Source organism: Calidris pugnax, unplaced genomic scaffold (assembly GCF_001431845.1).
Source record: "Calidris pugnax isolate Ruff unplaced genomic scaffold, ASM143184v1 scaffold355, whole genome shotgun sequence".
Taxonomy (NCBI): Eukaryota; Metazoa; Chordata; class Aves; order Charadriiformes; family Scolopacidae; genus Calidris; species Calidris pugnax.
In genome coordinates, this window is record NW_015091108.1 from 80,111 (window position 1) to 97,169 (window position 17,059).

The 17,059-nt window shown below is 48.4% G+C and overlaps 1 protein-coding gene across 1 annotated transcript in view; it reads right to left on the reverse strand.

Annotated features, from left to right (window-relative positions):
* Positions 1–17,059, reverse strand: part of EIF4G3 (eukaryotic translation initiation factor 4 gamma, 3) — a 118,047-nt gene that overhangs the window by 28,733 nt on the left and 72,255 nt on the right. The window contains 6 exon segments of the mRNA XM_014958028.1: positions 839–1,009; positions 4,844–4,954; positions 6,053–6,178; positions 7,338–7,495; positions 11,704–11,953; positions 13,807–13,895. Of these exon segments, the coding sequence (XP_014813514.1) occupies positions 839–1,009; positions 4,844–4,954; positions 6,053–6,178; positions 7,338–7,495; positions 11,704–11,953; positions 13,807–13,895 (905 nt within the window).

A 17,059-nucleotide genomic window follows, 5' to 3' on the forward strand; every position in this document is an offset into this window, starting at 1 on the left:
GTTTGTGCACAGCCCAGCTCCAGCTCTAACTCAGCAACTGGCGACCAAAGATCAAAGATTTTTGGAAACACCCAACTGCCTTTTCCAAGAACGACTGAAGCACAAAGCCCTTGCTGTCACCCAACTGAAATATTCTTGATATCAATTTAGCCATGAGATATAAATGAACAGGGAGTGGCCACCTTATCCCTCAGCTCGTGGTAATCAACTTCTATATTTACTTTAAAGCACTTTTTTTTCCTCCTAACTGGAATGATAATGAGGTCAACAACGCTGCCGGCAGCCCCAAGAACAGAATTCCAGTGTCCTTCAAAACCATCCCAACTCATCCAATAAATTACAAGTCTGACCACCGGGCAGACACCTCCACCCAGAGCGGCCGCCCCACGGAGCAGAGAGACACAGAGAAAGCTTCAGAGACGGCGCTGTTGGGCTGGGCACGACACACGGACAGAGGAACCTCAGTCCTGCCGAGGTTCAGGGCAGAAACGCAGCCTAAAAGGGGATGAAAAGCAAGTTCTGTGCTGAAGGTTTGAGGTTGTTTGCTTTAGAACGGAGACAGAAATATTCTAGTGAAATAGCAACAGAAAAACAATCCTGGAAGAGAGGTAGTAGGTTGTCTGGTGTTCCCTGTTTAGACTCGCTTAACATTCAGGATTGCCATTTAAACTCCAGATTAAGAATAAACACATGAAAGAAAATAATCAAGGTGGGGAAAGCCGTGATTCAGACTGGAATTCATTGCCCTTTTTTACTGTCTTACACAGCAGAGAAGGCAAATTACATCCCTCCTCTGCTACAGGCTGCTCTGCTCCGAAGAGCTTGCTAAAGCTCTCACCTGGGTTTTGACATTTTCCGGGTCCTCCGTTTGGTTTTCTCTCTTCAGGCTGGGCTTCCAGGCGTTCTCCGCCTTCTTCAGGTGGACGTCCTCCTTCACGCACACGGTGATGATCTTCCTGGGCTCTCTCCTCTGGCCTGGCTGAGATCTCCTCGGTCCAACATTCAACAACTAGGACAAAAACATGCCTTGTTATATCCCCTTTTTCAACTCGCATGGTGATAAACCGCTCCAGGGCGCACGCCAACACCCGCTGACGGCAAGGCCGACCACCAGCAACTTCTAGGACTTTGGGGGTCCCTCCGACCCAGCGCTGCGGGCCGGGCTGGTCACAGGGAACACAAAGACACCCAACATGTTCCTCTTGGGCAGCTTTTCCCGAAACAGATCCGGGATGGCCACTGCCTGCAGGCATCGGCGATGCTCTGGCCACGGCTTAAGCGCTGCAGGACTGACCCCGACGGGCCAAAACAGCCTCTGGAAAGCCAGGAGAGCAAACCTGACACCAGAGCAACGGCGTATTTACGGATTCAATCAGCCCTTACAGGTGTAAGGACTATGAACACGCCATCCCCAAGCAATTAGACAACGATAAATTAGCTGCTCTGCCAAAAATATGAAGTTTTACTGGAGGCTGCTCCGAACAGAGCCATTTTGAGACAGGGATTATATAAAACACAGTGAATGGAGCATCAGTGCTGCTCCTGCACTGCAGAAATACACATCCCAACAGATGTGGGTCAAACCCTTTGTAGCCTCAAAGTAGAAAGAGAAACATGGTACTTTGTCTGAAACCAGAATCAAGCGCTTCCCTGTGATCCTGTACAACGTGACGCTCTTCCAGCCCAAATCAGGTATGAAAACTGACAAATCTGGGGAGTTTTCCATCAGTTGTACAAGTGATGGGGCACGAGACACCCCCAAACTCCCTCTTCATCATCTGGGAGCTTCCGATTAAGGACTAAAGGTACCACATGTTGCTGGCAGGTTATTCTTCCCCTGTGCTCCTTCATATTTATGAACTCATTTATTAGAAAAGTCCAACCTCAATGTAAAAATTAGCGCAGCCACAAAACTCCATTATCAAACCCCGTTACTCTCCACAGCAGTAATGGATCCCCTCAGGGGGCCACAGGCAGCCTCCAGGGGAAAGATGGATCTCTTAACACATTCCTTTGTTTGACAAAGGGATTCAACGAGCATCAGAGGCAAAACCACCTCAGTTATTCCACCAGCTTCACTGGATACAGGAGCAGAGGCTCTTTCCTGGTGCTCCTCATGCCATGTATCAGCCCCAAACCCTTACTTTGCACAATTTAACAAAAGCAACAACCCTTCTTAAAGGCAGGAGCTTGCATCTGTCATTTGAACCACTTGGCTTCGATGACGTGAGTGTGTGCCACCGATGAATCCATATGAACACAATCACCATCACTGCTGGAGTTCTCCTTTGGGCTTCGTTACGTGATAACGGCAACAGAATGGGATGTTGTCAGAGGACAACGACCTCGAGTAGGATGTTGTCAGAAGACAACGACCTTGAGTAGGATGTTGTCAGAAGACAACGGCCTCACGCTCCGGGGGCCGAGGCGATGCCAGGCAGAGGGCTGTGCGGTGCAGCGTGTTCCCGTCCTGCCCCACCACCTCCAGAGCCCTCCCCTCAGATCCCACCCTCACGCACAGAAATAACCCATCACATCCTTCAAACCTTTGTGGGCACAAGCTGTGACTGTGACAACACAACTGCACGAGTCGACCGCCCCAAGAAACCAACAGTGGGAGGAGACAGCGAGAAGGGGGAGCCTTCGCCATGCTCTTGTGTCTTGGGACACCTTCTGAAAACAGTTGTCAATCCCTTCCGACGACCCCTCTCCGCTCCCACCCAGAGCCCTGGCCAACACCAGCACGATGCAGCTTCGCAGCCCCGTGTCAGGACATCACCTCTTCTTTTTATGCCATTTCACACAATTTTTGCTGCCCAGGTTCTACCCACGCTGCAAACGTATGACCGTGGAAAGAAGAAACCTCCCTCCAGCTTCAAAACCAGACAATAACCCAACAGAAAACCAACCAGTTTCAGCCACGCGCCCGAGGCCTCACCACACACAGCCCAGGGAAAGCTCAGGAACCACAGCGGGTCCTGAAATCAGAGCATTTGGGCTCATTTTCCCCAGGAACACGGGCAAAGCCGACGAGAAGAGACACGTCACGGGTCCACCACAGGCGAAGCGCTGGCTCCCCGAGGGGGTGACCGTTTCCCTCGCGGAACTGACGGATGCAGGGAATGCTCCTGCACCTCCTGAACATGTCACACCTCACAGCCTCCTCAAACCCGCCTGCCTTCCAGACCAGGCACTCAAGCACATTAATAAAACAAAGACTTTCTTTAAGATTGTATTATTTTTTTTAATATCTGTGAATAAGCTTGATTCAAGCTGTTTGGTTATCTTTGGAAAGCAGTGGAGAGAAGCCTCCTTTGACCATGTACTAAGATAACACTTGGGTCAAAGTTATAACAGGAAAAAATCTGGGGGTTTTGGGTTCCAAATTGACATGGCAGCAAGTTAAAGTGGTGCTTGAGCTTGTGCCTGGCCTCCTTTTTGCAACCCCGTCCAAGTAAATAGCAATGGTCCTGCAGCACCTGCCGTTGCAGCGCTACAGCTTGCACTGAAATAATATTTTCCACCAAAGGCACGGAGCAGTGCTTACAGATGTCACTACGTTCATCTGAGCCACCTGTCTCCTGGGTGAAGAGGGGGCAAAAAGGAAAGTGGGAAGAAAGAGGGACAATCCTCCTGCAGAGGAGCCAAGAACTCCAGGAACACGGCACGACCGGGTGCTCCCCTACACAACCCGCTCCCGGGACACACGTCATGGTAACGCCTTAAAAACCATCCAGGAAATTAAAGAGCTGCTTCTCCCTCTACAACAGGCTGCAAACGCAGAAGGAGAAATTGTGCTGAGACGCCAGGAGAGACTCTGCCTTCCCGGGAAGCACAAGATTTGGGGCAACTTGAGTCTCTGTCCCCCCTCAGGAAGGATAAAAGCAGACCCTGCCTTGGAGCGTGGGGACGGACCCGTCCTCTCCAGCCCTATTTTGTGTTTGCCTCTCGTTTCCCACCACGCTCACAGAAGTTCTCCTCTACATCAAAAAACCTTTATCAGCTGCATTTCGTTCCTGCGTAATTACACCCCTGGTGCTGTTTGGTGTGAAACTTGTTAGTTCTGAAAGCAGCCAATACAACACGTTTAAGCGCAAAGAAGGAAATAAAGACAAAAGCCAAGGAAGCAAAAGAAAAGATTCTCAACGTGCCGAAAGCTTGTTAGCGCCGAGCTGCCGGGCGTTATTGGGAGGGCGAGGAAGAGGCAGTGGGGTTTAATGATTTATGGGCATGGCCTGTGGGGAGGTGGAATGAGCGAGTGGACGGGGAGCGAACACGCAGAGTTTTGCCATGCTTTAGGAGAAGAGAACGTCTGATTTTGCTCGGGGCTGAAAACCCTCTCTCATCCTCTCGCCGCCGCCCTCACAGGCCAGCAGGGCTCGGGAAACAAGGCTCCCTTTCCAACCCTCCTCCAGAACAAAAAAATAATCCGCAAAGGAAGGCTGCTACTCCGGGCAGGCGCAAATGTAAGATGTATGTTATGTGCTGAATGCTCCAAATGAACGGGGTAAGCGGGACTTACCTTTTCTCCCCCTTTCCACAGGTCTGCAAAGTGCAGACCCCTCGCGGATCCCGCTCAGGCCAACGTCCCAGCATGCCCTCAGCTGGTGATGTCCCACCCACCACTGAAGACTGCCTAGAGGGGTACAATGCAAGTCTTGTTTCTTTTTTTTTTTATTTTTTTTATTTTTTTATTTTATTTTTTTTTAAAAAAAACACCGTTGCACCTTTTTGTAAAGTTTCCTGCCAGTCGTTCTTTATCAACAGTGGGCGCGAGGGGAAAAAGACGACTCTACAAAAAGGTGCAAAGACTTGGGTGGGGAAAAGGGGGGATTTGGCTTACCCCTATCGGCAGGTTCCTCAATGGGGGGTGAGGCGAGACCAAGAGAGGGCATGCTGGGGACCCGCACCGAGCCAGGGAGGGCAATCCAGGGTTGCTCTGCACTTTGCAGGCCTGCGGAAAGAGAAAGAGCGACAGGGACGTTACCGGGACGCCGAGAGGTTTTGGGGACGTTCGGCGCACGACAGGAGAGGAGGCCCCCGAGTACAACCTGCAAGTCCTAAATATGGGAAGCGACGTCGACCTCAAACAGCGTCGAGGTTTCGGGACCGGGTGGTGCCTCGAGAGAAACCGCGGCACCGAAGCTACACCAAGACACGGCTTGTGCTGCCCCAAAACCCAGGCCACGAGACCGCTCTCAGACCAGAAATGTCACATCAACTCAAAAACGCCAGGTTTTGGCTCCGAGCCTCCGGGACGTCTGTGCAACTTGGAAGTCAAGGTTATTCAGTGAACTCTTCTGAAACCAGCAGTTTTGAAAGATAAACGATGGCTACGTCATTAGATATATCTGGATGTATACACTGGATGTATCTTAATAGATAAGATGAAAAAAAAAATCAATGATCGCACCTAGAGGAGACTGTGGCTGTCTGGGGGCACCTCCACCCCGAGAAAAACAGCCAGCAAAGGCATGGAGGAAGAATCCAGAGAGGGATTTCGGAGTTTGGGCAAAGCCAGACAGAGGGGAAGAGAAGAGAAAGTGAAAGAAAAGCAGAGGAAAAGGCAGGAAAACAAGGAAGGAAGTGACCAAGGCAAAGCAACGAGTGGAAGCACAGAGAAAGCAAGAACATACACGGGCGCTGTGTATATTCAGGGTTTTTTGGGTTAGTAAAATCAGTTTGCCCTGCTGGCACCTTTTACAGAGCAGCCTCCTGTGCTGACACACACCCACGCCGGGCTGCTGGAGCAGAAATGTGTGTTCACACACGCGTGAGCACCAGGTCCTCAGCGCGGAAACACGTTTCCACAACCACGGGGAATGGGGAAGGAGCTCGAACCCGTTTAAGACCAATACGTACCAGTTAAAAACGGCCGCAACGTTTTTTCTAATTTGCCTACATTTTGACAGCCAAGAAAACATCCCCCTCGCAGCCATCCTGACAAAACCAGAACCACCGCAGCATCGGAAGAGGCCCCAAAAGCGTGAGGATGGACTTCATCGGTGTTTAAGGCCAGTTTTTTTAAATTAGCAAGTTGGGGTAAACTCACACTTCCAGCTACGTTTCTTCCACCAGAGGTCTGCCTCCCAAAATCAGCGAAGGCTGGCGTGAAGTCTGGTCCTCGAGGCAGAATCCGAGGGTCCAGAGTTCTCAGCGGCAATTTGGGCTGATTGACCTGCATCGTGGAGCACAACAGACAGACCGGGTCCCTTCAGCGGCTGCTGCGGCTCCCAAAGATCATGCAAAGTCTACAGACAACCTCTGCTAAACCATAATATTCATATTTCATATCCAAATTAATGCTTTTAACAAGCTATGCAAGTTTTATGTATCCACACTTACACTAAAAATACGCATTTAATTTAAATCCCGCCTTCCGCAGGTGAGTGCTGAGGAAATTGGGGAAAGTTCAGAAACATTTCAAGGCTGAGCGTGACTTATGGAGGGTAAAATTATGGCAACACGGGCCCGTCCTCTGCAAAATGAATGTGATAGTTGTGGTTCAGGATCATAAAACTGCCACCTTCCCTCAAACAAATGTCTTTTGTGTTAACGAGACAGACGGGCGACCGAGCAGAGGAAGCTCCAACGCAGCCACAACAACCAGAAGCAACCACAGAAAACTAGTAAGTGGATGAAATAATTTTGGGACAAAATAATTTCACGTTTTCTGGGTATGAAATTACAAGTGGAAATGTTTCTGCACATGAGAATCCCCAACGTCCTCATCTGTGCTTGAATCTGGAGAGTCTGTAGCGGTCACATCAAAATCAATGAACTACAGAGTTCTGACCGAGCTGGAGAATAAGGTCTTGGTGTCAGCACTTCAGAAATAACAAGTATTTCAATAAGCGCAGAAATCCAGTGGAGAAAATCACAGCTGTAATGAGGCTGGACAAAAATCACAAAACTTTCTGAGAGTCGAGGGTTTAAAGATCTTGTATCAGCTCAGCTCATAAACACTGACACTTCAGACCGAAACAAAGAGTTTGCCCAAAAAGCAGCCTCCGCTTTGTAACCGCAGAATTGATCTAAGGAAAGACACCGCCTCCCCGTTCAGTCTGGCTTTGCTTCTATCCTTGTGTCTTCACAGCTGTATCACTTTCAGTTTTAGTAACAACCCAGTATAACTTAATCCAGCAGAAACCATTAAAAATGCTTGTTTTTAAATCATTTGTGCACCTTCATTAGGTGCCAGTGCCTCTGTTTGAAGAATTTAGTGATGTGACATCACCCAAATTATTTCCCCTTCCCAACAAAAGCCTGCATTGAAATGGGCAAGGAATAAAGCAGCTTTATTTGTATTTATTTATATTTAAAAACCCCACACGTACCTGTTTTATCGGCTCTCCTCTCACCTTGTCGAGAACCACGTCGCTTATGGGAGGCAGCCCCTCCGGCTTTTGGATGCAGGCAGGCATGAACTGGAAATCCAGGAGGAATTCCCTGTCGTACTGTTTCTTCCCCTCCGGGTCCAGGGGCTTCCACTGCTCTATAAGGAGAGAAGGTTCCTGAGATCCATAGGTAACAAAACCCTCCGAGACCCATCTCCAGTAAATCCAAAGGGATCCAGTCACAGCTGCCTGGGAAATTTTAATTTATTATAATTTTGAAGGAGGGGAATATACATGGCATTACAGGAACATACACAATGGGGGGATAGAGGCAACCCCAGCAGCAGCCACACACGGAGCCAACCACTAATTCCAATTTTAACCCACATCACCTTGTTTTTAACTCTGACTTTCACTCTCTCGTGCGATATGATGAAATGGGGTCGATTCCCGGTTTCTGGTGAAAATGCAGAAGTGAAAGCAGCTGGTTTTGTGCAAAAGGCATCAATAACTGTTGAGCCAAGGAGAGCACCGTGTGGAACAAAAATATCCTTTGAAAACATGAAAACACGGAGTCTTTACCAACCCACGCCGGAGATAACGGTGGGAACCAAGAGAAAACACACAACCACGAGCCACGCTCTGAGAATTACAACTTTTCACCCATTTTTTTTTTTTTCAGAGGGCTTTCTGGGCAGAACCACAGTGCAGAGGACCTTGCCTGATGTAAATGAAAATATAAACCTAGAGCCATTTCAGCAGGAGGAAAAGCAGCCCCTGACAGCCTGGAGCCAGGACTGACTCTGCTGCCCACGCTTTAGGAAGTCAGGAAGGAGAACAGGGACCCTCTCAGCAGCCAGGGTGAGCCCTCAGGCCCCAAAGGCCAGCACAGTTTTATCTGAAGGAAAACGTCTGTATAAGATGCTGCCTTGATGCCAACCAGTCCTGCTTTGTCTTTATCCAACCTGTTATGGTTTTGCTATTATTTCTTGATTTCCTGATCACCGGCTTCAGGTCTCTGGGTCCATAGATTCATAGAATCATTCAGGTTGGAAAAGACCCTTGGGATCATCGAGTCCAACCATCTCCCCTACTCTACAAAGTCCTCCCCTACACCATATCCCCCACACCACATCTAAACGACTCTTCAACACATCCAGGGATGTGTTTAACGACTCAACCACCTCCCTGGGCAGCCTATTCCAGTCTCTGACCACTCTTTCTGTGAAGAATTTTTTCCTGATGTCCAGCCTAAACCTACCCTGGTGCAGCCTGAAGCCGTTCCCTCTTGTTCTGTCACTAATTACCTGGGAGAAGAGACCAGCACCAACCTCTCTACAGTGTCCTTTCAAGTAGTTGTAGAGGATGATGGTGAAAAATTGTTTCCTGATGTCCAGTCTCAACCCACCCTGTTGCAGCCTGAAGCCATTCCCTCTTGTTCTATTGCTAATTACCTGGGAGAAGAGACCAGCACCAACCTCTCTACAGTGTCCTTTCAAGTAGCTGTAGAGAGCGATGAGGTCTCCCCTCAGCCTCCTCTTCCTCCAACTAAACAGTCCCAGCTCCTTCAATCGCTCTCCATAAGATTTATTCTCCAGGGTCTTCACCAGCTTCGTTGCCCTCCTCTGCACTCGCTCCAGCACCTCCAGATCTCTCTTGTGTTGAGGTGTTCAAAACTGGACACAATGCTCAAGGTGTGGCCCCACCTGATGCTAGGGGGACAATCACCTCCCTACTTCTGCTGGTCACACTATTTTTGATACAAGCCAGGATGCCATTGGCTTTCTTGCCCCCCTGGGCACACTGCTGGCTCGTATTCAGCCGCTTGTCAACTAGAACCCCCAGGTCCTTTTCCACCAGGCAGCTCCAGCCACACTTCCCCAAACCTGTAGGGATGCAGGAGGTTGGTGTGGCCCAAGTGCAGGACCTGGTACTTGGCCTTGTTGAAGCTCATCCCATTAATGTTGGTCCATCCATCCAATCTGCCTAAGTCTGCAGAGCTTCCCTATCCTCATGCAGATCAACACGTAGAGCTTCCCTATCCTCATACAGATCAACACTTCTGCTTAACTTGGTGTCATCTGCGAACTTATTGATGATACACTCTGCGTCCTTATCAAAATCATCAATGAAGATGTTAAACACTAATGGCCCCAACACTGAGCCTTGAGGAACACCACTTGTGACCGACCACCAGCTGGATTTATCTCCATTGACCACCACTCTTTGGGCCTGTCCATCCAGCCAGTGCTTGACCCAGCAGGTTGTGAGCCCATCCAGGCCACGAGCAGCCAGTTTTTCCATCAGAATTCTATGGGGAACAGTGTCAAATGCTTTTCAAAAGTCTAGGTAGACGATATCCACAGCCTCCCCTGGGTTCTCACCACTCTCATCCCTGCTGAGGCCACAAACACTGCACTGACCACCACTCTTTGGGACTGTCCATCCATCCAGTGCTTGACCCAGCAGGTTGTGAGCCCATCCAGGCCACGAGCAGCCAGTTTTTCCATCAGAATTCTATGGGGAACAGTGTCAAATGCTTTTCAAAAGTCTAGGTAGACAATATCCACAGCCTTTCCTGGGTTCTCACCACTCTCATCCCTGCCGAGGCCACAAACAGAACTTATTGCAAGAGATGATATCCACAGCCTCCCCTGGGTTCTCACCACTCTCATCCCTGCTGAGGCCACAAACAGAACTTATTGCAAGAGATGGGTTGGAATAACTGGGAATGAAAATGCACAAAAGTAATGACAATTTTTAGCTCTTTGTGGAGTTTTATTTCTATAGAGCTTTAGGACAAAAGGGGGCAGAGAGTGGTTTGCCTGGCTTGCTCTGACCCAGCCAGAACCCCCAGCCAACTGCTGAGCCCTGTGCCACCCCCCGGTCATCGTGGAAAAGTACCAACAGCATCAAGGGACAGTTTATCTGTACGGTTTCCTTCTCCTGGAAGGATCTTAACAAGCTGTTTTAACGTGAAAAGCAGCTGGGCAGTGTCACAGGCGACCTGAGAGACTGGGGTATAACACACAATTCCTCTTACGATCGGCCGAAAGGCAAAAATCCCCCATTTCACAAAGAGCAGAGAAATCAAGGATTATGGCACCAAGTGGCCAGGTCTGTCCTGCAGCAGAGTCCGAGGCGTGTTGCTTCCATCCAACCCCTCCAGCTCTGACCAGGATCCTCCGACTGCACCGAGAGACGGCTGATGAGTTATGAATTAAGTCCAAGATGAGCTCAACTAATTACCTGGTAAGCTATCAGAAGCGTGCAGCAAACCATCAAGATGCTTTCTCCTAACGATGCGATTAACACCAAATTAATACCAGAAAAGCAACTCGGGTCTCTTTCAGGACAAAGTGTTGCTGAAATAACAACCGCAGTGTAATCACTAAATGGTGCTGCTCCTCCCCGATACCTTGTCCAGGCTCCCAAGGTCCTCCTTTATTTTGTTTTATACTCTTTAATTTCTGGACTCCTAAGAAAAGGACTAATTTATTTGGACGGAGCTTCACCTGAATAAGAAATGGCTTAAAAATTGATAGCGACTGAGAAGCCAACCTCAAGGTCTCTCTTAATGAGGTGAATTAATAGAGGTTCATGTCTACAAATTAAGTATCTTAATAAATAACAAAAATACCCCTTAGGTAGACTATATCCAGTGCTAAATAGCAGGGAAAGGACCGGATCCTGTGAGCCCACAACTGAACTGGTTTATGCGAAGACCCGCACGGTCACAGCTCAATGGCAGTCTTAGGTAGACTATATGCAGTGCTAAATAGCAGTGAAAGGACCGGATCCTGTGAGCCCAGAACTGAATTGTTTATCAGAAGACCCGCACGGTCACAGCTCAATGGCAGAGCCTGGACTGGAAACCACAAACTGTTTCTTTCTATTCCCTTCTCTTCTAGAAATCTGAAGATCTGGGCAACTGCTTAGCCAGGAAATTAAATTTACATGAACGCACATACTCGTATTGAAGACCCAATCAGAACTTTCAAATCTCTAATTTAAAAATGAGAGATTTAAGTACTCTCTTATTTAAGAATTCCGCTTATAGGGAATTTCTTGGATGGGTCTCAGCTGTCGGTCACGGGGGAACCAATTCACCACCATTTCCCCTGCGCTGCAGCCAACATCCACACGGGCAATAAATTCAAGGAATTGGGGATTTTCTCTCCTCTTTGTTACCACCAGCACAAGAAAAAGCCATTTTCCCTTTGTGCTCCCCAAGAAGGTGTCTCTGAGCCTGAGGGTGAGTGGATCCCAGCGGAGCTGGACAGGGTGAAACACTGGGAATGGGGAGGATTCCCAGAGAATGGAGAGGCAGAAATCCAAGTGAGCAAGAGTCTGGAATGGGATTTACCTGGTTTGTACTGGTACACGGGCGCTTCGCTGGAGCTCTCCGTGAAGCCAGAGTTTGCATCGGTTCCTTCTCCCTCTGACACGCTCTCGGCACCGTTCCGCACAGGCTCTGCCTCCTGCTCGCCGTTTTCTTCCACAGGTTTCACTTTTTTAAGCTCAGAGGGGTCTCTCTCCAGTTGAAACCCATGGCTCATCTTCTCCTGGTCAGATTCAAGTACTTTGTCACCTGAAAGCTCCTCTTCTACTTTAGGCTGGAAACACAGAGGTTACGTTAGAAACACCCTGCCAAAATTCAAAGCACCAGAAACACCTCCTCATCTACTCATACAACATTTTTGTGTGTAACAGGAATGTGTGTGCCTCTTAAACAGAGATCTGGAACAACCAGGTTATTTAGAGTTTTGTTCACGATAATTGGAAAGACTTAGTGTTGCCCATGAAATCTCCAGGAGCTACTGGGATCGTAAGGAAGGAATTGTTGGCTCTATAACATGAGAGCCATGAGCAATCCCAGCCCAGAAAGACAACCTCACTTCTCCTGCAGCTCACCAGGTACTTTACAAGGACACCGTGTCATTTTGGGGGGTCCCTCCTTTAAATCTACGCTGCTAATTGGAGCAGATCCTAATGAAGAAGGGAATGTGACATCCAGCCACAACTTCAGCATCTCAGTTTCAGGAAAACCCCTTTAATAGCATCCCTGGCTGTTCCTTTTAATGCTCCCTGAGGACACAGCCCTGTTCTGCATCCAGAGGAGGAGCCAGGAACGCGCTTCTCCCCGGAGAAACCCCAACGCGGTGAAAAGCTCTGAACAAAGGGAAGGCTCCGTGGAGGATGCTCCGGAAGAGGCTCTCGATCCTTTCGCCTCCCCGCCCACCAGTGCTACATCCTAAAATGCTTTTTGAAGATTTTTTGAAGGAATACTCTGAAAAATTAGCTTTGGTGAAAATGCCACGTGGTCCAGGAGAGAAGATTCCTCTAATAAACAACAAAGAAGTATATGGAGTATAAATTCTCTGGTGCAGCCCCAGAAACACCCTTCTCTCTTGCTGGAGAAGGACCACAGGGATGCTTTTCATTTCCTTGGAATATCCAAGCATCAGCTCTCCCACTGTGCACAGACTGACTGTCACAGCACAATACCCTGCACGGGAGCATTTTAAGCTCCTTTTTCCCCAGAAACAGAGAGGAGAGCACTCCTGTACCGTTCCTAACGCGTAGAGGAGCCCATCTGCTGCAAACCCTCGCTAATACAGAGGATAAAGTACCATCCACCGGGCTCTGGAGTTGCTCTGCAGACACACTTTTGGAGTGGGAACGTTCAACAGTGTTTGTGGAGAGGGTGAGTTATGGAGGAAGCAGCAGACAATTAATAACTGAAGATACACTTGGAGTGAAGCAGCAACGCTCCTCTGCGTCACATCTGGCCAACATCAGTCTTGATACAGGCACAGGGCAGTCTGAGTTTGTGCATTTTCACTCACACCCACCCCCTCTGAGATCTACTCTAACCCCAGTTTAACCCAGGATATTGATCAGAGGTTCTTCCTGCAATATCCCTACCAGCGCAGCAGCGAGGGAGATGTTAAATTTAACCCAGGATATTGATCAAAGAGGTTCCTCCTGCAATATCCCTACCAGCGCAGCAGCGAGGGAGATGTTCATTACTCATCTAATTACTGTCGAGGTGGTTTTGCCTGAAAAAGTCAACCTTTTCCTTTCCCAGCTTCTCCATCAGGTGGTGGTTATCATGGAAACCAGCCCGCGGCCTTGACATCACAATGACATCACCAGAACCTACCAAAGGTCACCATGGTGGCTGGGACCACACTGCTTTAAACCCAAGGGGTTTAAAGCCACTTTTACCTCACCCTTCACTGGAGGTTACATGTTCCTCAGGGTTGGGAGTCATTAAATTAGGTAAGAAGGAAGGAAACTGAAGGGACTCAAGAGGGAACACACTGAAAAGCTGTGGAATAATCACACTTCCCCCCCAAATCAGCCTGCTCTGGGTCCCTGAGAGACAACAGTGTGCCTACAGCACAGTTTCAAGAGCAACATCATCATTAGACGTGGATAAATCAGGCCTGTGGTTCCCTCTCACCTCCGTTTCCGCCTCCATCCCCTCCTCAGTGGCTTGGGTCCGGTCTTTTGGTTTCTTCCACGTCTTTGGTGCAGTTACAGCTGTTTGGGCTGCAAGGGAAGTGCACAGTCTGTTACAACACTGATTTATGGGGAGGGAATCTGGCCCTGGGGGATGCCATTCCCTCCTGCAGTCTGGTTTTACATCCAGGAAAAGGAACAGTCGTGCCTTTGCAGAGGATTTGGCTCCACACAACCACTTCTTCTTTCAATGTGGTAATAACAAAGTCATTAGCTTGACATTAACGCACGGTAATTGTCTTACAAGTTGCTCGTTCAAGCTGGAAATGGTACCTGTGATAACCAGGAGTTTGTTACCAACAGCGTGAGGATCACGCAGGGCAAAAGAAAACCTTCAGAAACTGGATTTTTTTTCCTGAAAGATCAAGTATTATCTAGAAGATTGTTCTCAATGTATTTTTCTCAAGGAGTATTACGAGAATTATAATATTAACCATAAACCACAACCAAAACCTGGCCAAAACTTCCAGTATCTCATCCAAAAGGACAACTCCTCCAATCCTGCCCACCGCTGGCTCTCTTCAGCTGGATTTATATTTCAATGTAAGAGCAGGTTCACAGCTCCACCATTCAGTCATTTCCCTGGCCAAGCCATTCAAAGAAAACGCCAGAGAATATTTCTAAGATCAGTGATTTTCTCTAATCACTTTTTCCCCCCCCCGAAGGCTGAAAGAAACCACACAATATATTAAGAGGAGACAACCCCATTAATCCAATACAGTGATTTTCTCTAATCACTTTTTTCCCCCCCCCGAAGGCTGAAAGAAACCACACAATATATTAAGAGGAGACAACCCCATTAATCCAATATGCTCGTAATTTGTTGCAAGTGCTACCAGCTTAAATTCTGACACCGGGCCCATGTGCGTATTTAACCAGAATTGATTCCGTGACTGAAGTTTTACTGCAAACAGATTTCCAGCTCGAGCCTTCGGGTTCCAGCAGATACTGTGGAAAAAACGCAGCGTGAGCTTATTTTATCACAATAAAAGACAATCTTAAAAGGCTCTTTAACTAGGGATAAATGAAAAGAGTGTTAATAACGGCCTACTTTCTTCCTGCGGGCAAAGAGGGAGCTGGATTTGCCACGTTCCCCCTGCCCCACAAGACACATCCAAGCCCCAGTGGCTCCTCGACAGCGTTTCCCTGTTTGGGGGGTGATTCCGGACGCGCAGAAACACGGGGGGCTGTGGGACCCCCCCAGTCAGCACCCTGACCCCGGCCCCAGGAGCTATCACTGCTGAGAAAGGATGTTTGTCTTCGTACCAAACACTAAAGAAAAAGCAAAGGTAGAGAAAAGAAATCTAATTCCAATATTCAAACGTCATCTGGTCGGTGGCAGAATGGGTGGTTCATGGAGGAGCTGGAAAAACCCTGCAGGTCCTGCCCGCCCCGTCCATCGCAGCGCCCCAGGGAGGGACACTGAGCTCTGAGAGCAGCACAGAGCCCCGCTGTCACCCTGGCTCCCTGGGGCAAAAAAGGAGAGAAATGGCTGAGCAGTCACAGGTTTCCAAACTGTTTTGACTTATGCAGCCTTTACTGCTGCCCGGAGACATTCCCCGTACCCTCGCAGGAAAAACCCAGTTACTCTCCCTGTCCTGGGGTGAAATTGGGGCTGGGTAGGGACCAGGCGTCCACCAGGTGCTAATTTCTGGGGTTTAGGAAAAAGGTGGACCTGAGCAAGGCTCCCCAGTTCCCTCCAGCATGAAATCTGCTAAAATTTCATGAAAATTTAGGGCTTTTCAAAAGTCAACCCTCTGTTTTAAGGCTGGACATCAAGCCCCGCTGCCGCGACACGATGCCTTCTCGTTTGGTGATGCCACTTCCACACTTTGGGGGGATTTCTTCAAGGAGGGGTCACATCTGAGCAGTAACGACCTAAATAATGCCATAACCAAGTAATTTAATTGATTAACCCCAAAGTTTTTCATTTGACAGAATTTCCCTCCATTTATGCTCAAGCCACACTATGGAAAACACCCACAGTAAAATAACGTTTCATTTTTAAACACACAGAAATAAACTCAGGATTTGGGGTTGGCAAAGCTTTGGGGTGTTTCCTTCTTCAGCTCTCAGGATGTTAATGTTATTGCTTCTCCAGAATACATTTTTCCCTTTTTTCCCCCCCTTTTTTTGGCAAAAGAAAGCTGTATGAGGGATGGGATTCTGCCGAGCTCGAACGAGTCCTGCAGCTTTTCCCTTGTGGATCCTTGTCCTGCTTTGGGGGTTCCCCTTGGGAGGGGGCTCGCCCGGGCTCTGGGCTTGTAGCCCCCCCGGGGCAGCAGCCCCCCCTGAGACCTGGCCGTGTTTGGGAGCTGGGGGGGGAGAGTCATATCCCCCGAGACCTTACGCAATTTTTCCCCCTCTTAAAATAGCAGACAGGGGATTTCTTTATTATTTCTTTATTTTTCTGTTGAGTTCTCATTTCTGCTACAGGAACTGACTCAACAGGAGAATTTATGCTAATGTGTGCTGAGAAAAATAAAGTGAGTTTAGGCGCCAACCCCTCCCAGACCTAAAACCTGACCAGGACTATCTGAAAATGGAGTTTCAGTGGCGAAACCCAAAGGTTTTGAGTCCAGTTTAGCCCTCATCAAGGGAGGTCCATGCACGCTCCTGGTCCTTCTCTTGATTTTCTGGCCCCACAAAATTAAGCATTTTGCATAGAGACCAATAAGGAAATTTATTCTCAAACGAAGGTTCATTTTTTCATGTTCACACATTTCCAGAGCTGTTTTCCTCCCGCCCTGACGCGTTTTTGGGTAGTTTCTTTCGTTCTCAAACAAAGGTTCATTTTTCCCTGTGTTCACACATTTCCAGAGCTGTTTTCCTCCCGCCCTGACGCGTTTTTGGGTAGTTTCTTTCTGTTGGAGAAGGGAGCCCAGCAGAGCCCGTGCTCCCCTGCCTGACCAGCACCCAGAGCTCTGCTCGCTGCTGCTTATAAAAATAAGAGAGAAGTAAGAGGAGTGAAAATACTGATCTACGTCAGAAGTCACAGCTCATCTTTACATCCTTGCCTATTTTATTACTTCTGCTCTTTTAATTCTTTCTATTTTTAAGGTATTCCCCTTTTCTTTTATAATTGGAATTACAACACCAAGGTACAACTCCATCACAAAACTCAACCGAATTAATCCTCCAGCTGCCGTAGGACTGGGAAGAGTGAAAAAAAATCCTTCTTTCCAGGCTATCCC